Source organism: Carassius auratus, chromosome 20, assembly GCF_003368295.1.
Source record: "Carassius auratus strain Wakin chromosome 20, ASM336829v1, whole genome shotgun sequence".
Lineage (NCBI taxonomy): Eukaryota > Metazoa > Chordata > Actinopteri > Cypriniformes > Cyprinidae > Carassius > Carassius auratus.
In genome coordinates this window covers 4,166,936-4,191,364 of record NC_039262.1, presented here as the reverse complement: position 1 = coordinate 4,191,364, position 24,429 = coordinate 4,166,936, and the positions used below count along the sequence as shown (strand labels likewise).

General features: G+C 33.9%; 2 protein-coding genes and 1 long non-coding RNA gene across 3 annotated transcripts; 2 read left to right on the top strand and 1 right to left on the bottom strand.

Annotated features, from left to right (window-relative positions):
- The first annotated feature begins 194 nt into the window (after positions 1 to 194).
- Positions 195 to 7,124, top strand: riox1 (ribosomal oxygenase 1). Its single transcript, XM_026290518.1, has 15 exons — positions 195 to 346; positions 1,028 to 1,168; positions 1,246 to 1,397; positions 2,428 to 2,527; positions 2,613 to 2,726; positions 3,131 to 3,237; positions 3,326 to 3,433; positions 4,207 to 4,241; positions 4,344 to 4,522; positions 4,616 to 4,720; positions 4,812 to 4,953; positions 6,230 to 6,350; positions 6,544 to 6,643; positions 6,720 to 6,806; positions 6,886 to 7,124. Exons 1-15 carry the CDS (start codon positions 275 to 277, stop codon positions 6,937 to 6,939), a joined length of 1,617 nt encoding a protein of 538 aa, XP_026146303.1. The 5' UTR covers positions 195 to 274; the 3' UTR covers positions 6,940 to 7,124.
- Positions 7,125 to 7,416: 292 nt separating this feature from the next.
- Positions 7,417 to 9,344, bottom strand: LOC113120606 (uncharacterized). Its single transcript, XR_003294637.1, has 3 exons — positions 9,233 to 9,344; positions 8,618 to 8,762; positions 7,417 to 7,571 (listed from the first exon to the last, which is right to left on the bottom strand). It is a non-coding gene; the product is annotated as an uncharacterized LOC113120606 (long non-coding RNA).
- Positions 9,345 to 9,674: 330 nt separating this feature from the next.
- Positions 9,675 to 22,413, top strand: cpsf2 (cleavage and polyadenylation specific factor 2). Its single transcript, XM_026290517.1, has 15 exons — positions 9,675 to 9,831; positions 10,415 to 10,571; positions 10,647 to 10,806; positions 11,745 to 11,850; positions 11,983 to 12,112; positions 12,847 to 12,962; positions 13,053 to 13,240; positions 14,066 to 14,356; positions 15,042 to 15,142; positions 16,892 to 17,095; positions 17,197 to 17,349; positions 18,506 to 18,731; positions 19,040 to 19,351; positions 20,720 to 20,854; positions 22,069 to 22,413. Exons 2-15 carry the CDS (start codon positions 10,423 to 10,425, stop codon positions 22,159 to 22,161), a joined length of 2,364 nt encoding a protein of 787 aa, XP_026146302.1. The 5' UTR covers positions 9,675 to 9,831; positions 10,415 to 10,422; the 3' UTR covers positions 22,162 to 22,413.
- Positions 22,414 to 24,429: the final 2,016 nt, after the last annotated feature.

The window sequence follows — 24,429 nt, the reverse complement described above, 5'->3', positions numbered from 1 at the left end:
GCTGCCATCTAGCGCTCAGAGCGGAGAGCGCGGGAGTACGTTTACATATTCGGTTTTCGGTCATATATACGCATAAAAAGAATAATTTACTGATTACCGTCTATTTGTGTGTTTGATATATTACACACGGGCGGATCATAGTCTGAGGAAATTGTTATACATGCATTTGCAACTCCAGACCTGTAGATGGCAGCGTGAGCGCTGTTTGTCTGTATTGACTCCAGCAGAAGAGAAGCGCTCATGTGTCTGGTGTCTACTTTTAACCATCTGAACCATGGAAAGAAAACACATGTCCGCGTTATCTATTTATCAGTCATTATCAGGAGGGGCAAAACCACAAGTGCAGGTAAAGATGTTGGATATATGAGAATTCATGATAAAGCAAACTTTTTGCGAAGGAAAGTAACCATAATTTCAGTGCGAAGATCAAGCTCATCGCTATAATAAACATCAGTTTACACTTTTATACTGTGTACTAAACTTCTCTGTTCTCTCGCTAACAAAACAGCATTCTTTAGCTACTATTGAAATAATATTGCATGTAAATATAATAATCATTAAAAACACTAGAATACACTATCACTCAAACAATTGTTACTCAATATTAGCAGGGGTTTTCAAACCGGGGGGTGTTAAAAATGTTAGTCAAACAGTGTAAATAAAGTAAAAAAAAAAAAAAAAAAAGATTAAACTTACTAAATTTTTTTATCAAAATAAATAAGCAACTGACTTAAAGATTGGTTGTAATAAATCTAACAGTGCATCTATGTCAGTAATTAACATATTAAAAATAAATCTGTTTTTTTTTATAAATACACATAAAAAATTATTTGGAATATATTTATTTTTTACACATTTGTACAGTGAAAAACTATAAATACTATTTATAATATAATTTATTTTTTACTATTTATAATATTAGTCTTTATTCATGAAAATATATTGGGCCCTCACACCAGGATGGATGGTATTATTATTTCTGTAAGAGCTGTAAAAGTATGGTAATTGCATGACTTTTGCCTCGCAGGCTAAGTCTCCGCCAGCAAAGAAAATCAAAAGGAAGGAGAATGGCATCCAACCAAAGAAGAAACCCAATAAAAAGAGCAGAAGGAGACCTCTGAAGTCCAGCATGAGACTCAGCAGCAGTGAAAAGGAGAAGGCTGAGGCTGTAAGTGTCTGACCGTATGCTGCCAGATACTGCAGCATCAGTGGAGATTTGAAGCTCGTGATCTTCTGTTTTTCCAGGAGAAGGACTGTGAGACGCATGACGGTGGAATTGAGAGTCCAGCTCTTGATGTGCTCCTGACCGATCTGACGAAGGTCAACAACAGCAGAGAAAGAGCCAACAGACTGTTCCAGTGGCTCATTCACCCCGTCCCAGACAAGAGCTTCTTCAGGTGTGAGAGCACAAACACACATTTATAGTGGAATTTAAATGGTTTCTCAATTGGTGAGCTTTGAAACATCGACACACTAATGTTTGTGAACTGAATTTTATGGATTAAAAAAGGGGTTAAAAATTTAAAAGGTAGTTGCATCTTTTTATCTCATGACTTTTTTCTTGCAATTATGATAAAAAAAAAAAATCAGAACTGTGGGATACAAACTCAGAATCGCGATATAAACTCAGAGTTTAAATCTCTAAAACTCTAAACTCTAGTTTATATCTGATATAAACTGGGAATTCTGAGAAGAAAAGTCCGAACTGAACTGTGAGATAAAAACTCAAGATTGTGAGAACAAGAAAGAATTTTGAGTTCATATCTAGTAGACTTTTCTTCTCTTTATTTCACGTTTATATCTTGCAGTTCTGTGTTTATATCTTGCAATTCTGAGGAGAAATAAAGACAGAAAAGTCTCATTTGTGATACGAGTCAAAATATCCCATTTCATTTAGTTTTTCTGTGGTGGAAAGGGGCGTCCATAGAATTAAATCAACATTGAACCATTGAATGATTCACATAATATATAATATGTGACCCTGAAGTCATAAGGGTCTGTTTTTTTTTTTATTGAGATTTATACATCATCTGTATGCTGAAAAAATAAGCTTTCCATTTGTTAGGATCGGACAATATTTCAAAACCTGGAATCTGAGGGTGCAAAAAAATCGTATTTAAAGTTGTCTAAATTAAGTTCTTAGCAATGCATATTACTAATCAAAAATTAAGTTTTGATATATTTACGGCAGGAAATTTACAAAGTAGATCTTTACTTAATATCCTAATAATTTTTGGCATAAAAGAAAAATTCATCATTTTAAGGCATGTAGTGTTTTGTTGGCTAATGCTACAAATATACTCCAGTAACTTAAGACTGATTTTGTGCTCCAGGGTCACATATTTATGTAATATTTCATCCACAAAGTGTACTAGAAGTCACTTGGATCAGAGATGATTTCCAGGTCTTGTTATCTCCACATTACAGAGATAATTGGGAGAAGAAACCGATTCTGATCCAGCGACAGAATCCAGGCTATTACAAAGGACTCTTTTCGACGGCTGAGTTTGACCACATCTTAAGAAATGTAAGCAGTGTTTTTCTTTAATTTAGAAGGAATGAATGTGTCTAATGTTGCTGTCAGATATAATGATGTTTGGTGTTTTGTTCAGGATGATGTGCAGTACGGAGTGAACCTGGATGTGACGAGCTACACAAAAGGAAAAAGAGAGACACACAATCCTCCAGGAAGAGCGCTACCATACACTGTCTGGGCTTTGTATAAGGTACATTTTCACAACAGTTTTTTCTTTTTACATCGATAACAATCAGAAATGTGTCTTGTGTAGCAAATCAGCATATTAGAATGATTTCTGAAGGATCGTGTGACTCTGAAGACTGATTCTAAAAATACAGCTTTGATCAAAGAAATAAATTACATTTGACTATATATTCAAATGGAAATGCCTATTTTAAATTCTAATAATATTTCACAATTTTACTGTATTTTTGATTAAATAAATGCAGCCTTGATGAGCAGAAGAGACTTGATTTTAAAAGTCCACATCAGACTATGCAGTATAATAGAATAAATGTGATAATATGCATTCTTTAAATTGAAGGAACTGTCGTATTTGTTAAGCCTCAGGGTTTACATGTTGGTTACATGTTGTCTGTCATCTGTTATCAGAGCGGCTGTTCTCTCCGAATGCTCAATCCTCAAGCATTTTCCTCCGCCGTGTGGCAAGTGCTCTCTATTCTTCAGGAGAAGTTTGGCAGTATGGCGGGCGCAAACGTGTATGTGCCAGTGACCCATTAGCACTATACTATTACATGAATTTGATCAGATCTGTCAGCTTTTGTTTAACTGTAATATGTTTTTCAGCTATCTGACACCAGCGGGGACGCAGGGCTTCGCTCCTCACTATGATGATATAGAGGCGTTTATTTTGCAGCTGGAGGGGAAAAAGCACTGGAGAGTGTACAACCCTCGGTGAGCGATCAGTTATGCTTTAAAGGAGTTACATTTGTTATATTTTCTCACCCTCAGGCCATACAAGATGTAGAATTTGTTCTTCAGCAGATTTAGAGAAATGATCCATTGCTCTGCAGTGAATGGGTGCCGTCAGAACGAGAGTCCAAACAGCTGATAAAAACATCACAATAATCCACTTTACTCCAGTCCATCAGTTAACATCTTGTAAGGTGAAAAGTAACATGTTTGTCTACAAACCATTGTTTCCGGCTAAAATAGGAGTCCTCTATCCATAATATTCTTTTCTTCAGTGAAAGAGTTGTTTTATTAAGAAAAATGCACCATTTACAAGCCAAAACTGATATCTTGATGGATTTTGATGTGAGAAGACAGAAGAGATGGTTTAAAGTAAAAATAACTTAACGATGGATTTGTTTCTTACAACCATGCAGCTTTTGCTTTCACAACAAATTAACTGATGAACTGGAGTGCTGTGGATTATTGTGATGTTTTTATCAGCTGTTTGGACTCTCATTCTGACGGCACCCATTCACTGCAGAGTATCCATTGGTGAGACACTGATGCAATGCTGCATTTCTCAAAATCTGATGAAGAGACAAACTCATCTACATCTTGGATGACCTGCAGGGTGAGGACATTTCCATTAAATTTAAATTTCTGAGTGAACTATTCCACTTTAGCTGTCATATGTCTATAAATAAACTCAAATCTGTACTTGCACCAAGTGAAGCGATGCAGTATTAACTTGTAGCACCTCTGCTGTCCTTCAGATCTAAAGATGAAGTGTTGCCACTAGTGTCTAGTCGTAAGTGCTGACTTTACACACAAAGCAAGAGTTTTATTATTTAGATTATGAATCAATCTTTAAAAGGGGGTAAACTCTCTCTCTGATGCATTTCTCCTCAAGCTAATTTCAGTCAGGACGAGATCGGGCAGCCCATCATGGACGTGGTGCTGGAAGCTGGCGATCTGCTGTATTTTCCTCGTGGCTTCATTCATCAGGGCGACTGTCTGCCTGACGCTCACTCCATGCACATCACCGTCTCCTCCTTCCAGAGGAACAGCTGGGGAGATCTGCTCCTCAAAGTACGACCTTCACTTCATCCAAAAGCATCGTGTCAAATGCAGCGTGATTTACTTATTGTATTACATTCATTTATGGATGTCTTTGATTTGTAGTTGATGCCAGCCGCTCTGGAGACCGCGATGGAGGAAGACGTTGAGTTCAGGAAGGGACTGCCGCTTGATTACCTTCAGTTCATGGGAGTCCAGAACTCTGAGAAGGTCCTTGTGTTTCTACTCTGTTAATATACAAGCTCTGTTCTGTTTGTTCCTGACCCGTACTGACACAGAAATCACTTGTGCGTGTGAACAGGAAGACCCACGGAGAGACAAATTCATTGCACACGTGGAGGGCCTGGTGAAGAAACTGGTCAGTTTTGCGCCGGTCGATGCTGCTGTGGATCAGAAAGCCAGAGACTTCCTGCACGACTGTCTTCCTCCGCTGCTGAGCGCTGGTGAGTCACGCCACACACAGCTGAAGGTCAGGTCAGGTGGGGGTTTCACATTAAAATATCCTCTTTGAAAGGTCAGACATATAACTTCTGTTGAAACCAATTCTGTGTTTCAGAAAATATATGTCTGGTAAATGTCTCGATATATTCCAGTTTTACAGAAATAACATGGTTCAAGTATTTGTGTCGGATCAGATATAGCAGTAATACGATATCTGTTTTATACTGTGTGTTAAACTGATTAACATGGAAGCTTGTTTTTAGCAAACAAAAAAGGTAATTGTAATATCTTGCTATTCTGACTTTTTTTTTGTCAGTTTACATCCACACAATTTACTTTTTTTTGAATTAAAAAGTTTCTTGTTTCTCGTTTATTTCCCGTTATTCTGACTTTCAAAAATTTCTGTTTACATCTCACAATTATGACTTTATTAAAAAAAAATCATGTTTCTCATTTATTTCTCGTATTTCTGACTTTTAGAATTTTCAATTTACTTCTCACAATTATTACTTTTTATTTCAAAATTTTATTTCAAATTATTTTTTCTCATTTATTTCTCCTAACTCGGACTCAGAATTTTTAGTTTAAATCTTGCAATTTTCTCTACGTTTTTAGTTGCAATTATTTTATTATAGTTTACATCTCACAATTATGACTTTATTTAACTTTTTTTCATGTTTCTCGTTTATTTCTCGTATCTCTAACTTTCAGAATTTTTTGTTTATATATCACAATTATGACTTATTTTAAAAAACTTTTTTTTAATGTTTCTCATATATTTCTCGTATTTCTGACTTTTAGAATAATCTCACAATTATCACTTATTTCAAAATGTTATTGCAAATTATTTTTTCTCATTTATTTCTCCTAATTCTGACTGAAATTTTTTGTTTAAATCTCGCAATTGACTTTTTTTCTCTAAATTTTTAGTTGCAATTATTTTATCGAAATTGTATCTTGCAATTATTATTATTGTTTTCTTTGTAATTCGGTTTACATCTTGCAATTCTGTAGTTGTTGTTTCTTCTACAGCACTGTATATTAATCCAGTTACCATTGAAGCTTGTTTCCGACATGGAATAAAACAAGTCTGACTTTTCTTCTGGCTTGTAAACTCACAATTCTGACTTTTCTTGTATCTCATAGCTTATATCAGAATTGTAAGAACTCAAACATTTTAAGGATAAAGTAAGGCATGTTATAATTACCTTCCATAGATTAAAGCTCTAACATTCATTCAATAAAATGTATGTGTGTGTGTGTGTGTGTGTTTTGTAGAGGAGAAGGCCAGCAGTGTGTACGGGGCTCCTGCTCGATGGGGACACGGTGAGGCCCTTGATGTGACTGTTCAGCTGAAGAGCCAAACCCAAATCAGACTCGTGCGGGCTGGAGCTGCACGGTAACAATACACACTGTTTTCTATAACAATTATCAGACTTGTCAATCTTATATTGCATAAATATACTGAATTTGCACTCTAAATGGAATGTTATAAGATAAAGTCTGTGCCACAAAGTAATATCTCGCTGTGAAGATACACATCCATTTGGTGGTATGCTAGAATAAAAAGAAAAATCGATTTGTTTTCATAGGTTGTGCGGTGATGGAGAAACAGTCTCTCTTTTCTACATTACTGATAACTCCAGAGTCTATCATAAAGAAGAGCCCAAGAGCATTGAGATGAAAGCGGAGGTAAATATGTACTCTCGTCTGAAATGACTGCAGCTTTTACTTTCTGTAAGCATTAATCAGGTTTTGTTTTTTACAGCACATTGATGCCATGGAGTTTCTGATTCATTCATATCCCAAGTTTGTTTCTGTGGCCAGTTTACCATGTGAGACAATGGAGGCTAAGGTACAGCACTTGTTTTATACTCAATGACTTAAGCCCTTAAGGACCTGTTTAAATTGCTTTTATGAATCTGATTTTGCAGATGTCTCTGGCTGAGCTGCTCTTTGAGAAGGGACTGATCCACACAGCTGAATAAAAACTGAAAAAAGAAAGAAAATGAGTTTCATATGCTTTTCTTTTCTGGCTACATCTTTTTTTGTCAACTTAAATTGAAGAGTATTTGTAACTTTTAGGTTTCTTTGTCTTGTTAAACAGTTGTGGAAAGTTTGATTTTAGTGTGTGGGAGGAAATGCATAAATATACAGAATTGCTGAGGTTAACCCATCCTTACATTTTTGGGAAGACAAACACTTCTGTAAAGTTGCAGTTTGATAAAAGAATGTGTTAAAACAGTTTAGTATTGGTGTCTTCTAATAATATATGCAACTGCATTCTAAAAAGTTATTGCTTTTGTAATTTATCTTAATAGACCATGTTATGTGAAATTATTCAAACAGATGATGCCGCAAAATCATATTAAATCAGGACATATTTGATATTTAATAACAGTCCAGTTTGGACTGGACCATCACTCATTTTTAATGTGCTGACTGTAAATAAAAACCACAAGGCATTACAGAATTAAATGCACAATTTATTGCACCAACATGCTCGTAATCAGAGATATGGTGGATGAACAGACAATATACACATTCTAGGCAGAGGGTCCAATAAATATCACTGCAGGAGTCTCACTTCCAGGTGTATTCCTCACCAGGCTTCAGTTCCCTGAAATCAGAAGTTACAGATTCAGAAATCATTCATTTACAAAGACGCACTCTGGTATTAAGACCGCTTTATAAGATATTATTGTGCCAGTATTCGGTAATGCAATATATCACGGTAATGAATATGCATGATACTGTTATCATGGGCACTTCTAAATACCATGAATAATTATAGATTACAAATTATTCCGAATTTGGAATGCATTTCAAGAATAATTTCCCCATCAACTGGTCAAAATGCACAACACTGCTGTATGCTGCTTAAAAGATGCATGCTCTGATGTAAACAAGCACGCATGAGAAGCACTTGAGAGACGCGCTGAATGAAAGCACATTCACTCTCTGACAGCAGATGGCGCTAAACAGCAGAAAATGCAGCCCCAACCCTGGAAACCCCATAAATAAATAAATAATGTGTTGTGCGTCACAGCGCCAAATACTTAAATATTTAGACTTAATAGGCTATTTATTTTTTCTCATTTTAATCTGGACTACAACATGCCCTAGATATTGTATGAAAGTGTTTTGATTCTTTATTGTTCATTCACACTTTACACTGGGGTTTCATTAATCAACATTAGTTAATTCATTAGTTAACATATTCTGCCAATGAAAAATTGTTCTGAACATTCATTAATCTTAGGTATTCCAATACTTAATAACACAATGTTAAAATCAAAATTTGCAGCCGTGTTATTTAATGAGCTACCATGAACTAAGACGTGTATTTTTTTTAACAAAGATTAATAACTTCTATAGCTATTGTGAATGTTAATGGTTAACTAATGAGGTCTTATTGTAAAGTGATACCGATTGGACTTTATAATTATTTTGCAATTTAATCTGTGTAAAATGTAAAAACAAATATATTTTTCCGTATTGCTTTATCTTATTTAAATGTCCAGTTACTTTTGTTATTAGGAAAAAAGTTATTTAACCTGTTATACTGTATTATGACCACTTTTTAAAAACTAAATTCCGTGAATGAGCAATGAATCGCAACATGAAAATGTGATATGGGCATATCCGTAGATATTATATACAGACCTGCTATACAAAGCACTCTTGTTCCTGAATGCTGTGAGTTTCTGGTCATTCCATCGGTCCAGATAAACCCCGATGACGAAACCCAGAGGGACCAGGATATTGACCCAGTGCTCACGAATCGCTGCTGCGAAGTTCACCATAATGCCTGTTATTCAATAGAAAAGGGACATAAGTTAACAACGGCTTCTGTCTACATGTTTGATGATCATACCATATGAATAAATGAATTGTTTTCAAACGTTTGACTCGTATTCTATACATGTCTCAGTATATACGTGTAGTGTATGAATGTGAGCATGATAAAAACTAATGAAATGCAGCATTCATTGATCTGTCTGCAAATATATGTCTATAAAAAATTAGTCTATCCTTATTCATATCTACTGACCTAACATCGAAACAGAAATGCCATGATGAAAGCAAATATAAATGTTTGTGTTGATGTGAAGGTGACTGTTCTGGGCCTGTATCCACACTATATGCTAGCTAGCGTCCTCACATAAACACATTTTAATTTGATTACTTCCACAGAAAACTCGTATAAACACTTAACCAAGTTTAATAGACCTACAATACGTTAGTTAATTAAATACATGTGAATTTAAAGTCATTTACCTTCCGGTAGTTTCCTCTGTGTGCTATTAGCACAGTAGCATTAGCTGGAAGAGCTAGAGGGCTTTGGCCTGTACCAACTATCAACGAGACCGTTTGAAGGGAGTTGCTCCAATTTTCCTTTCCGCTACATTGAAACGTTTCTCTTTGAATACAATTTTGATACATGCTATATAAAATAATAATACAAATAATTATTTGTATAAGGTTGCATATCATTTGGATGCTTTTGTGAATGGTTGAAAGGCTTAAGAATTATTTAATTATTAAATTAAAATTTTATTTTAGATCAAAACCCACATTTTAGACATATATTAAATTTAAATGTCCTACATGTATCTATTTAAAAAAAAAAAAAAAGCTATGTAACGTTTACGACCCCAATAATAACACGTATTATGAGACTTTTATTATAATTTGTGAGCGCCCCTCCGCCGCTGTGAGTGGTAGAGTCTAGTGACGTCAACAGCGGGAGTAATGGCTGCTGCTCTCACGCCGCCGAGCTGATAGATAACTACGAATTTAAGATGATTTTTCAGCGATTTTCATCATTAATTATTGACCAAACCTCCTGAGATCAAAAGTGAGATAACGACATACGGGTACGCACGTGTTTATGTCCATACATCAATTCAGTTTTAAAGAAAATCTCCTCATTGGTTTGGCTTCTGTGTGTTTTCATTGAGTTCAGATTCAGTTTAAATGTCAGATTAATTAGAAAGTTGAGAAACTTTATCATGGATGAATGTTTATGAATATTAATTAATTCTGTGGTTATAGAACTTACAGTTCTGTTCATTACATACTGCTCTGTTATTTTGATGCACCTTTATTAGCATTGTATCACAATTAGATACTATTTCTATAGCATTTGGATAAATGTAATAAAATATCATGATTATGGTAACGCATTTTTTCTATATTCTTAATACTTAAAAGAATACCCTATGTTACCATGGTTTTACGGATATTTATAAAGCTATTTTAATACTGAATGATTGATTTTGATATCTAAATGCTAGGTTATGAATGTCTTCTTTAAAGAATACCATCAATACCATGTCAAAGCACATGTCCAAAAACATGGCACTTTTTTAGTACACGATTTTTCACTCGGACTATTATGCAAGCAAATGCTCAGGACTGAATGCAAGTTGTTTACTGATGATCTTTTGTGTGCATCAGACGGCAGAATGACGTCCATCATCAAGCTGACGGCTCTTTCCGGAGTGCAGGAGGAATCTGCTCTGTGTTACCTGTTACAGGTGGATGAGTTCCGCTTCCTGCTGGACTGTGGCTGGGATGAGAGTTTCTCCATGGACATCATAGACTCCCTGAAACGGTACGATCCTTGGACGGTGAGGTGGTGCTATTGAGATCATTTCCTGTATGTGATGTGTATTTCCTGTCTTGTCAGGTATGTGCATCAGGTGGACGCAGTGCTGCTCTCTCACCCGGATCCTCTGCATCTGGGCGCTTTACCGTACGCTGTGGGCAAATTGGGGCTCAACTGCACCATCTACGCCACCATCCCCGTCTACAAGATGGGTCAGATGTTCATGTACGATCTCTATCAGGTGAGAAAGACTGGCTCAAAAGAAGCACTGATTATCAATAGCTCGAAAATCTGAAGTATGTTTCTTAATTGTGTCAAATTAGTCATTTATGGAAAAGGGAAAGGCTTAACAGTTTATATGATGAAAGCCACATAAAACTCAAACAAAAATGAACATTCACATATAAATGAATAATCAACACAAACATAATTCCTATTCAAACCATTATCATGTTATAATTATTAAAAAAAAACTAAAAATAGTGTTTATTTTAAATTAATAATCAAAACATTATATATTAAAAAAAACTTTTTTTATTTTCAGTCCAAAATTCAGAAGTACAATTTGAGATTGTTTAAATATGAAAATAACCACACACAAAAAAAGAAATAATGATTGTTTCTGAGCAATTGAGTTTCAATAAAAAAAAAAATTATAAATAAAATAAATAAATAAAAAAAATTTTGCAAAAGAAAATGAACCCATTTATAGGATCAGTAAAAAAAAGTATTTTCTTCAAAAACAAGCACATTTTCCCCAAAACTATCTATTACTATAACATTTTCTGCTTCACTATTGTAAAAATTTAAATCAGCGTAGAAGCAATACAAGAAATATTCTATATTAGTAGAATTTTTTTCACATTACAGTAATGATAAAGCATTTTTTTTCAGAATGACAATTTAGGGGCCAAAATATACTTGATTATCATGAAAATACAGTCAGATTTAATAGATTTAAATGGAACATGATTCCCCATCCCCAAACATTTTTTAGTGATGGTGTGCAGTAATGACTGTGTTCTTTATTAAATTATTTCAATTTTGCAAAGATCTATGATGCATCATAGACTTGAATTGTTAGTTGAACTTAAAATCCCCATGTTTTGAAGTGTTCAGTACTTCTCACTCTGAGGCAGTGCTGAAATATGAATGCCTTCGTCTTATGTGATCTCATAGTCTCGACACAACACTGAAGATTTCACTCTGTTCACGCTGGATGACGTCGATTCAGCTTTTGACAAAATCCAGCAGCTGAAATACTCTCAGATCGTCAACCTGAAAGGTGAGAAGACACTTCTTCATTCACATGTGCAGAAAGAGAAAACCCAATCAGTAATATCTTTAAAAATACAAAATAAAGATAATGTGTCCTTTTGGACATCTTGGAAGTTACTCATAATTTATTAACGAACAGGAAAAGGTCACGGGTTGTCCATCACCCCACTTCCTGCGGGTCACATGATCGGTGGCACTATCTGGAAAATAGTGAAGGATGGAGAGGAAGAGATCATCTATGCTGTGGATTTCAACCACAAGAGGGAGATGTAAGTATGAAAGAAATCACCCAGAGATAAAATGAATAATGTATCATTTTGTACCCCGGAATTAATTGTTAGGGAAAATTTCTGCCCTTTATGAGGTCTTTTTTTTTCTTGCTATGTATTTTCAAAGACTATGAATACCATTTCCTCAAATAATGAGAAATAGTATTATTTATTAAATAATAAAACAAATTAATTAATGTTAAATTCAAAACAATTATGGCAGTTAATCAAATATCAAACCAACATCACTTGCATCATATATATATATATATATATATATATATATATCAAAAATTATTATTTGAGATATGAAAAAATCACATATACATTAACATTCAAAACAATCATGAATGTAATTGTTAATTAATTAATTATTTTAAGAATAGATACAAAAGCATAATTTAATTATTTGTATTAGGAAAAAATTCTATTGATATTATGTTTTGAATATTCCTTTCATTATATTCTCAAATAATGTTATAAGTAGTAATTAAAATCGTTCAGTTCTATTGAATATTTATTATGAATATTACTAAGTTCTCTTTAATAATGCTAATAAATGACTATTAATTAAAAACCAAACTACTATCAGATACATACATGTAGTTTTAATAAAGTGAAACTAACAATATTTGGCATTTTTGCCACTTTATTTACCATTCTTGTCCAAATTCTTGTTGATTTCTGATCTCAGCGTAAAGTAAAAGGTTTTATTTGATAATGTGTCCGATCAGTCATCTGAACGGCTGCTCGCTGGAGAACATCAGCAGACCGTCTCTCCTCATCACAGACTCCTTCAATGCCTCGTATGTTCAGCCTCGCAGGAAACAGCGTGACGAGCAGCTGCTCAGTAAGTTCAGACTCCACCAGCAGTTCACCCAAACGATTTATCATCATGTATGTGCTGCAATGAAGCGTGACGTTCCCCTCTCTCTTCCAGCCAATGTGATGGAGACGCTCCGAGGCGACGGGAACGTGCTGATCGCTGTGGACACGGCGGGACGAGTGCTGGAACTGGCTCAGCTCCTGGATCAGATCTGGAGGACCAAAGATGCAGGATTGGGCGTTTACTCGCTCGCCCTGCTCAACAACGTCAGCTACAACGTGGTGGAGTTCTCAAAGTCCCAGGTCTCGCTGTCACGCTCAGATCCTTCAAAAATGTTCTTTGTGTGCTCTACTATAATGTAATCGTTTTAAAGCGAGCTGGCGTTATGCAGCATGTCACTCGCTTTGCAAAAACCAAACAAGCAGTGTGTGCTCTCACTGCATGATAGTCTGTGCTGGTTTAATATGTCTCGAAATTCACGATATGCAGGGACTTTTTCCTGCATGAGTTTTGTTTTATATTTGTATCAAATGATAAAGTTAAGCAATATCATTTGAGCGAGAGTGCGGTCTTTTCTTAATATTAGCATGATTGTTAGCAAATGTTACATTGATTTTGACAATATTTTATTCCAGTTTATCCCTTTTCTCTCAAATGTGAGTTATAAACTTGATGTTCTGACTTTTTTTCCTTTCTGAATTGGAGTTAGAATATCGAAATAGCCTTTTTTTTTGTAAAGAATTCCGAAAATATTTGTCAGAACTGTAAATAATTCCAAATTTTTCACACAACTGTAAAGAATTCTGACTTTTTTTCCTCGGAATTGTGACGAATTCTAATTGTGTTTTGTTTTTCAGAATGTTAATGTGTTATTAACTACAAAATTAGAAGTCATAATTACTTAGTTTTTTTTTTTTTTATGGCTCTTGTGTCCCCAAACAATCCATGCGGAAATGATTCATCATTTCAAACAAATGAGTTTAAATGAATGATTCAGTGACTGACTGGATCAATTGTTTAATGAAATGTCTTAATAACATCTATATTATTTTTTAAATCTCTACAGTTTTCGCATGTGATACAAGAACTGTGTCAGAAATCAGAAGGTTTCTTGTGTTTCCTCACAGGTGGAGTGGATGAGCGATAAACTGATGCGATGCTTCGAGGACAAGAGGAACAACCCTTTCCAGTTTCGGCACCTGTCTCTCTGTCACAGTCTGTCTGATCTGGCCCGTGTGCCCAGCCCGAAGGTGGTTCTGTGCAGTCAGCCCGACCTGGAGTCCGGCTTCTCACGGGAGCTCTTCATACAGTGGTGTCAGGACGCCAAGAACTCCGTCATCCTCACCTACAGAACCACACCGGGAACGCTGGCCCGCTACCTCATAGACACCCCGGGGGAGAAGAGGATTGAGCTGGAGGTGAGGCCTTTACGACAAGGAATTGAATATGAAGATAGGACAAAATAAACTTTTTTTTTAGCAACATTATGAAAGTGAATAGAAGGCACAGAGTTTCAGTATATCGGATCCGTGCAGTCAGTCTTAAAGTGACAGCAGCCTAATATAAATCAAATAAAATAAGAAAAATAGCTATATCCAGATTGTGAAAAAAAATCATACTGTGAAGTAAGGTTTTGAATAAAAATATAACAAAATAAACTATTGTAGGAAAAAGTTTGAAATTAGCTGAAAAGATGCTTTTACGATCAGAATATTCGTAGATATTAATGGAGGTGTATCACATCAGAAAACAACGTTAGCATTCATTCATTGTAGCTTTTTTTTTTTTTTTTTTTTTTTTTTGCAAAAATACTCAATGTTACAGGATGTGAGTCATGTTTATTGTTGAGACTGTGTGGTCCTATTAGAAGACAATGTCATTATTCATAAGAACTTATTTACCAAAAAACTAAATTGGATAAACTGTTTTGCTCTTTACATCACTCAGACAAATCTCTGAACATCAAAGATTTGATCCCACAAATTGAGATTAGTTTTCCTCTATAGCTCTTTTTCAAGCAATTTTTGTGTAATAAAAATTCATCGGATGGCCAGTGATTTTGAAGATTTCGTGTTTTTTTTTCTGTTTCTTTAATTCATCCAGATAAGAAAACGGTGCCGACTGGAAGGACGAGAACTAGAGGAATACATGGAGAAAGAGAAAATGAAGAAAGAGGCTGCCAAAAAACTGGAGCAGACGAAAGAGTGAGTAGAAATGTGTTTGAGACTAAAATACTGTCTGAATGAAAAGCCAGAATACACTGCTGATCAAACCAAGACTTTCTGATGCCATTTATTAAGGGTAGAGAGGGGAATTTTCTACAAATATTCAAAAGACAGATCTTCACTGAAAACAAAGAATCAATAAAAAAAAAAAGCATTTTTATAAATACTTTAAGAATCATTCATGCAATTTAATTCATTGTTATTCATCATTTTGCTGTCTGTTTCAAGAAGTGCTAATATCTGTTCACATTTGTGCTCTCTAATGAACCAAACTCAGACCCAAAACAAGAATAAATGATTGAAAAATCAGTTCGTTCTCTTTTACATTATAGAAAGCCATTCAAAAGTCTCTTCTGTTTGCCAAAGCTGCATTTATTTGATCACAAATACGGCAAAACGAGTGTAATATTCTTACAAAACAGTTATTTAAAATTCTGTTAGTTTAAAATGTAATTTATTGCTGTGATCAAAGCTGAATTCCTCCAGTCTTTAGAGTCACATGATCTTCAGAAATCACTCTAATATGATGATTTACTTTTTAGTATCAATGTTGAAAACTGTTGAGCTGCTTCACATTTTGTGTGAAAAATGTATCACATTTTCAACATTTGTAACATTATAAAAGTCTTTACTGTCACTTTTTTAATTTAGTGCATCCTTGTTGAATAAAAGTTAAAAACTAAATTTACTGATCTCAAACCTTTGAACTTGGAACCCATTTTACTTATTTTAAAATATAACACTGAATTTTTACATATTATATTAAACAAATATATATATATATATATATATATATATATATATATATATATATATATATATATATATATATATATATATATATATATATATATATATATATATATATATATTATGATACACAATACAATTCATGATTGAAAAAATATATGTAAAATGATATCTCTATTGTCTTGTCTGGTGATATGCTTTTTTTTGTTTTTTTTGTTAAAGCAGTAATTTAATGTTTTTGCAGTTTTGACCTACATTAATTAAGAGACTTTATGTGTCCCTGGAACAAAAAAGCAGTCTTAAGTCTCTGGGGGTGTATTTTTAGCAATAGCCAAAAAACTTTGTATGGGTCAAAATTATCGATTTTTTTTTATGCCAAAATTATAAGGATATTAACTAAAGATCATCATCCATGATGATATTTTGTCAATTTCATATTGTTATTATATCAAAACTTCATTTTTGATTAGTAATATGCATTGCTAAAAAATAATTTAGACAACTTTAAAGTTGATTGTTCTCAATATTTTGATTTTTTTTTTTTTTTCGCACCCTCAGATTCCAAATTTCGAAAAATTATTGTCCTATCCTAACAAGCCATAGATACATCAATGGAAAGCTGAATTATTACGTTTTCAGATGATGCAAAAATCTCAATTTTGGAAAACTGACCCTTATGACTGGTTTTGTGGTCGAAGGTCACATATGAGACAATATATCAGACCAAAGGTCAACCAAAGGTCATCAGTCAAAAAGGTGCTAAAAACACCTAAAATATACTCTTCACTTTATACAGTAATATTCATGCTAAACTAAAGATATTGAGGAAAAAGCACTGTTTATATGTTCTGTTGTCATTTCTTCACTTTTATGCAGCACTTTAGTTGTTTATGGTTTAATAATGCCATCACTATTATTAGATCAGCTCTGAATCCTAACCTTACCTGAGGTTTAATAAGAGCGCTGTGTGTTGATCAGGGTGGACATGGACTCGAGCGATGAGAGCGATATAGACGATGATCTGGAGCAGCCGGCGGTGGTGAAAACCAAACATCACGACCTGATGATGAAGGGCGAGGGCGGGAGGAAGGGCAGCTTCTTCAAACAGGCCAAAAAGTCCTACCCTATGTTCCCTACACACGAGGAGCGACTCAAATGGGACGAGTACGGCGAAATCATCAGGTGAGTTATTTCCCTTCAGATGCTTATACAGTACCATGGGATTTATGGGTTTGTGCTGCTGTGTTGTGTACCTTCATGTTCTGTGTTTGCTCTAACCACAGGCCCGAGGAGTTTCTGGTTCCTGAGCTCCAGGCCACAGAAGAGGAGAAGAGCAAGCTGGAGTCTGGACTGACTAACGGAGAGGAGCCGATGGAGCAGGACCTGTCCGACGTCCCCACCAAATGTACCAGCGTCACACAAGCGCTAGACATCAGGTGATCATTCATTTCATCAGCAGTCTGACTCTTATTACTGTTTACCGTATTTTCTGGACTATAGGTCGCACTTTTTTTCATAGTTTGGCTGGTCCTGCGACTTATAGTCAGGTGCGACTTATTTATCAAAATTAATTTGACATGAACCGAGAGAAATAAACCAAGAAAAATGAACCAATAGAAAACATTACCGTCTACAGCCACGAGAGGGCGCACTGAAAACATAGAGCGCCCTCTCGTGGCTGTAGACGGTAATGTTTTCTCTTGGTTCTTGGTTCTAAATAAATGCTACTTATAGTCCATTTTGACTTATATATGTTTTTTTTTTCCTCGTCATGACATATTTTTGGACTGATGCGAATTATACCCTACATTGAATTAATTTTAATAGAAAGGATTGTATTAAAACCTCAGCAGTGTTTTTTATTTTATTAGAATTTATCATATTAGAAAATTCTACACACACACAATTTTTTTACATATAATATCTGTTGAAATATAGAGGATTCATATATATAAACACATTTTTTTTTTGAAAATAGAAAAAAAAAATATATTATAAATTATAAAATTATATTATCGATTTTTATTTTTGTAATAAATAGTATCACATTTATGAGATATCACAATATTCATGATTTATTCTATACATTTAAAAAATAATTTTTTAAAGCTAATATCAAATTTGTGCACTATAGCAATCTTCAGGAATTCTATTGTAAACAAATTCTACTGTAAAACATATTAATTTAGAAATTGCTAGTAAATTCACAATTACAAAGAAACAGGAAGTAACACATTACATTTTAAATAAGAAAGACTAAAATGGTATTTTCTTGTAAAATATTCTCCAAATAAATAACTTCATAAAATATTTTTACGGTGTATATATAACTACTGTTTTTATTTTTATTTATTTATTTATTATTGTTTTTTTTTTTTACAAAATGCTAAAGTTAGAATAAAAGTATTAAACACTTTGAAAATATTAAAACCAGTGTTAAATGTTATTAAAAAGCAGTGTTGAGGATGTCATCCCTTTATATAATTTTTTTTTGTTTTGTTTTTTGTTATTATTATTATTTTTTTTTTTTTACGTTGTATTGTTTGTTCGCACTTTCATGGCAGTCATTGATTCATCTGTTGTGTCCCTCAGAGCTCGAGTCATGTACATCGATTACGAGGGCCGTTCTGACGGCGACTCTATTAAAAAGATCATAAACCAGATGAAACCCAGACAGCTGATCATCGTTCACGGGCCGCCGGAGGCCAGCCAGGACCTGGCCGAGTCCTGCAAGGCCTTCAGCGGCAAAGACATCAAAGTTTACACGCCAAAATTGCAGGAGACCGTGGATGCCACCAGCGAGACCCACATTTACCAGGTAATAACTCTCTCTGTCACACAGAAAACTGACATTTCAACAACTTTGTGAAATGCCAACTGAGGTCATATAAATAAGCATATTTTAGTGCTCTCAAACGCACATAGTATGGCATGCTAAATCCCATCTTGCTGCTTCATGTATAGATATTAAGATAAGGAATTGTTCGCTTAAGGTTCTGGGAGTTTTGAGTTGTGGATGTTTCAAAATAGCATCATTTATCATGATGTCATTTTAACTTTGACATTGCAAAGTGTGCAGTCTTCGGAGATGCTCACAGATTGATGGAGCTGTAAATGTCGCTGCAGGTCAGACTGAAGGACTCGTTGGTCAGTTCGCTGCAGTTCTGTAAAGCCAAAGACACGGAGCTGGCGTGGATCGATGGCGTCCTGGACATGCGGGTGGAGAAAGTGGACACGGGTGTCATCGCAGAGATGGGAGATGCCAAAGAGGAGACGGAGGACGGAGAGCCAGCCATGGATGTCACGCCGGACCTTACGACTGAGCCCAGCGCCGCGGCTAACCAGCGGGCCATCAAGACTCTGTTTGGAGAGGACGAGCGGGAGATTTCGGAGGAGAGCGACGTCATTCCCACACTGGAGCCGCTGCCTGCTAATGAGGTGAGAGACACAGCAAATACAGCACAAACTACACCTTTAACCTGCGCTGCTCAAGTTCTGTTTCGTTTAACTAGATGATGTGCAAGCAAACAATTACTACGTGCTATATAGACATCCTTTAATAATAAATAAGTCAAAATATAAATTTCAAAAGATTTCCAAACTAAATACAAAAGTGAAAACAAGAAATATTACATTTAAATCTAATTCAGAATATATATATATATATATATATATATATATATATATATATATATATATATATATATATATATATTATATATATTATATATATCAGAATAATATATTTTACATTTTTTATATTTTACAATTTAATATTTACTATATATGTATGTGTGTATATGTGTGTATATATATATATATATATATATATATATATAATATATATAAAATTATCACTTTAATGTAATTTTATGACAGTCTAAAATTACATTAGAGGCAACAGTTCTCCTTTTCACTTAATTTTATTTTATGTGATAAAATAAATACTAATTGATGTTATTTGATTAGATGTAATGACAAATAAAAAATAGCAAATAATAACAAAAACAATTTTATTACTAAAATTACTAAGGCTTTAAAATTAAAGTGAAAACAGAAAATCTTATTTAAAAAATATCAGTTGCACAAGGCAACATTTCTAATTTTCATTAATTTAATTTGAAGTAATAAAATAATTAAAACTAAGTAAAGACTAATAAATAAAGTAATAGCTACTGTATTGACACATTTAAAAAATTATAATAATAGTAATGAAAAAAAAATCTAAAACTTTAACACAAATAAAAATGAAAACATAGAATATAATTATAATATGTAATTCAAAAGATCAGCAAAAACTATAAGCTTAAACTTTATTTCAGTATATCTCATTGTTAGGTTTGAATTGAATTATCATAACTAAAACTAAACAAACGTAGTAAAATTAATAATACTATGTAGACATATTGTGGAGTAAATATAATATTTAATAATATTTATATATAAATATATAAAAAGTTACAAAACGCAACAAAATTTTTTTTTGCTTAAAGTTGAAGTTATAAAGTATAGTTTAATAAAATTACAACTATAAATAAACTTAACACAACAAAATTGCTAAAACTTTTTAATTAAAGTGAAAACGCAAAATATTAAAATAAAATCTAAATTGAAGTATTAACCAAAAGAGAGTGCAAGAGAGCTGAGGAAAATAAATGTGAGGAGAACAGATTTAATGAGGATGCAATGATCTCATGATGAAGGTTGAAATCTAGCTCTGTATTATACAGCTGATCACCAGAGGAAAGACGTTTTAAATAGAAACATCTCCTGGGGGTTTGTGGGAATAACACGTGTTCTCCTCAGGTCCCAGGTCATCAGTCTGTGTTCATCAACGAGCCTCGTCTGTCAGACTTTAAGCAGGTTCTGCTGCGTGAAGGGATCCAGGCCGAGTTTGTGGGCGGAGTTCTGGTGTGTAATAATCTGGTGGCTGTCAGGAGGGTGAGTGGAAGCACATCACACCACATAATATGCAAATCACCTCTTATGAATATTTGATTAGTGGCCGGCTGTACAATCTTAATGTGTGTTCTTAATGTGTTTTGCAAAAAGCCAAATTAAGGTTTCCGACGATTTGGGACATTGCCTTTAAAAATACGCTTATGCAGCGATCTGTACATATTTTTTAATTGAAAAATAAAGCATAAATTAATATAGCAATGCTTCTGTTCATTGACAGTCTTGTTAACCCGTCAACACAAGCACAAACAAACAATTTTTTCTACTGTATCCCACAATGCAGTGCTTCTTGAGTTTCCAGTTTGACAAATGAACTGAAAGCAATATCAACCATTGTATTTTTTTAATTCAAATCATTACACAGTTTTTGGCGTAAATTTGGATCAAAAATACTTGTGAATTTTTGAGAAAACTGGATGTCACTTGCAGAATGAAACTTGTAGTTTAATGATGTCATATGAATATCAATTAAGAAAAATGTAACCATCTATAATGTGTACAATTTTGGATGTTTTAACAAAATAGGAGTATATATATATATGTTTATTGCACATGAACTTGATAAAAACTAAATGTTTTGTTGTAATATATATGCAACAATAAATAAAAATATATTGCATACAATGATTAAAAAGGTAATTTGTCTGAACATTATTTCCAAAATAAAAGTAGACTACATTTAATTATTTAATTATTTACTTTAAATGCAGCCAAATATTTTTGTGCCGTCACATAAATCATTTTATTTTATTTTTTATTTAAATGAATCATGATGGTCTTACTCTATCATGTGGAGTACTGCATTTGGTACTTGCTACCTTATATCTTTACTCTCTCTTTTCATGGCTTTGGAAAACTTGTCTCGGATGTTTCACTGAATTTTGTCTGATTTTGTTCCAAATGACATCATATCAGTTTGTTCTTCGATTTTGTTTGAATTATACCAGGGCCTGTATATTGCCCACCTCCAGTATATCATATATATATATATATCTATCAGGAACCCCCCACGATATGACTAGTTAGCCGGACTTTTTATAAAACCAGTGGCAAGTGTTAAAATCATCTTGATATTACAGCGTTATGCTGTTTTGCTATGCAAGAACACATCCTGTATTTATTGCTCTTAACATGCATCTCTCTCTCTCTCTCTCTCTCTCTCTCTCTCTCTCTCTCTCTCTCTCTCTCTCATTTAGACGGAAGCGGGCCGCATCTGTCTGGAAGGCTGTCATTGTGATGATTACTACAGGATTCGTGAGCTGTTGTATCAGCAGTATGCTGTAGTTTAACAGATCTCAATCAGCTCAAGCCCCTCCTTTCATCTCCTTTCCTTTTACAGCTTTTGAGTTGTGTGTATTTTATTATTGTTTCCCCCCACGTTTACATGGCAGATGTTCTCTCTGAAAGGGACCCAGAAACAGAGCATCTGTCTGGACTGAAGACGAACAATGCTTTTGTTCCAAACTGCTGGATACAAACAATCGTTTAAGCCTTTTTTACCCCTTATTTTTCTCAGATAAACTTCAGTTTTCGTAATGAAACATTGTGTCAGTGTCAATTTTTAAAAAAATTTACAGTAATTATTTTCAGTTCTGTTATAGAAAATAACTTGGGCTTGTTCAGAATAGCATACTACTATCTGCAGTGTATAGTATGTATTCTGTGCATAGTGCATGCAAATTTCTGTATGCATGGAAATACATACTACATTTGATGAAATGTGCATTATGCATCAGAACTTAATAGTTTGAAAGCTTGTTTAGGCAATGGGATAAAAAAAATAGCATTATTTTAAGTGATGTCCAGATCTGTGCTAATTGACATTTATTATAGTATAGAAGCTATTCTGCCTTATTATGTGATAAACAGTGTATGAAGTATATAAACAAATAATTATTATTTGTTATTGTCCAGCATTTATAGATTTCTAAGCCAATTAAAAGCTAGAAATTAGAGAAAAATTAAAGTTGCCTATACTATCAGTCAGAAGTTTTTGAACAGTAAGCTTGTTAATGTTTTTTTTTTTAAAGAAGTCCCTTCTGTTCACCAAGCCTGCATTTATTTGATCCAAAGTACAGCAAAACAGTAAGATTTTGAAATATTTTTAATAGCCTATTTAAAATAGCTGTTTTATATTTTAATATATATCAAAATGTAATTTATTGAACATCTGTTTTTCTCTCTTCTTTATCCTTTTTTTTATGTATTATAGAAGTATCGGATCAGGAATCGGTATCGGCAGATACTCAAAATCAATTGGGACATCCCTAGTTATTGTCTTTCACAATTCCGATATTTTTTCAGATGTTTTTTTTTCTAGATAATTGCAAATTTGATCAGAGTTTTAAATTTATATCTCAATTTGAACTTTTTTTTTTCTCAGAATTGCAAGTTTATATTGCGCATTTCTGAGTTTATATCATGCAATCATATTTGTTCACCGTTTACATTGCGTAATACTGATTTATATCATAGAATTGTACAAAAAAATTATTTGAGATAAAAAGTCATAATTACTGTATCCCATGGAGAAAACGATCTTGTATAATGAGTAAAATATCCCACAATGCAATGTTCTTGAGTTTACCTTCCCATTTAAGTTTGGAGAATGCTCAAGAAGTTATAGCATCTATTATATTCGTAACTTTTTGGAGTTTTCAGTTTAAACAAGTGCAAAATAACTATTTGTAGTACTAGTTGACTAGATGCTGCAATAACATGAGGTCATTTGATGACAAATGTTTATCTTTATGCATGCCATTTTACATGGTTTTAAAAAATATATTAATGTATACTGCACATAATGCCACATGCTAGTATTTCATTCTGAACATTTTCTCCTGCTCTGCATTTATTAACTGTGTTTATTTGCCTAGAAATCTAACCTGTGACCTTTAACACTCAACCCTATGAGGATGCTATGATAACAATAGTTCTAAAAGACACCATAAATAATTGTTATTCTCATAAGAACTGCCATGTTGTCCTTCGTATAGTCTTTGATCTCGCGACTATTCCACCTCATGCTCTTTCCTTGACCTAAATAACTGATCCAGGGTCAAAGCTTCCTGCGATTTTCATAAATATTTCCAGCACGCTGATCCTGGGTCAGTTCTTTGAATACACAATCTGCCAGCACAGCAAACATTATTGCCCAGATAGGTTTATTCTCATCTCTATACAAAACATCCAGCATTCATATAGGATTAGTCAGTTCTTTTGTCAAAGTTTTTTCTGCTTAATATTTGAAAATAACTTTTAAGGCCCTTGCTGTATGGAAAGATAACGATAATGGCATTAAGAAATAGCCACAAATATTACAGTATTGGTTAAAATAATAGCACAGAATCCTTTAAACCCTATCTGTATTTAGAAGAGTTTCTCCTGAATAAATAAATAATAATAAAAAAATTATCTTCCACCAAGCTCCAGCTCGTTATAGTTGACCGGGCATCTGTTGAACCTAGGATCGTCTGTCAGACTCCCAGATAGTGAAGTGTGACCCATCTGGTCTGAGAAGAGGCTTCCACTGACCCACGGTCCTCCTGCTCGAGATT

Bases quoted from the DNA above. Each gene is read 5' to 3' on its own strand.
- cpsf2 (XM_026290517.1), top strand. From the start codon at position 10,423: ATGACGTCCATCATCAAGCTGACGGCTCTTTCCGGAGTGCAGGAGGAA. The intron at 15,143-16,891 runs GTGAGTAGAAAT...TGTGTTGATCAG, and splicing joins AAACTGGAGCAGACGAAAGA to GGTGGACATGGACTCGAGCG. The intron at 19,352-20,719 runs GTGAGAGACACA...TGTTCTCCTCAG, and splicing joins AGCCGCTGCCTGCTAATGAG to GTCCCAGGTCATCAGTCTGT.
- riox1 (XM_026290518.1), top strand. From the start codon at position 275: ATGGAAAGAAAACACATGTCCGCGTTATCTATTTATCAGTCATTATCA. The intron at 347-1,027 runs GTAAAGATGTTG...TTTGCCTCGCAG, and splicing joins GGGCAAAACCACAAGTGCAG to GCTAAGTCTCCGCCAGCAAA. The intron at 4,523-4,615 runs GTACGACCTTCA...TTTGATTTGTAG, and splicing joins GGGGAGATCTGCTCCTCAAA to TTGATGCCAGCCGCTCTGGA.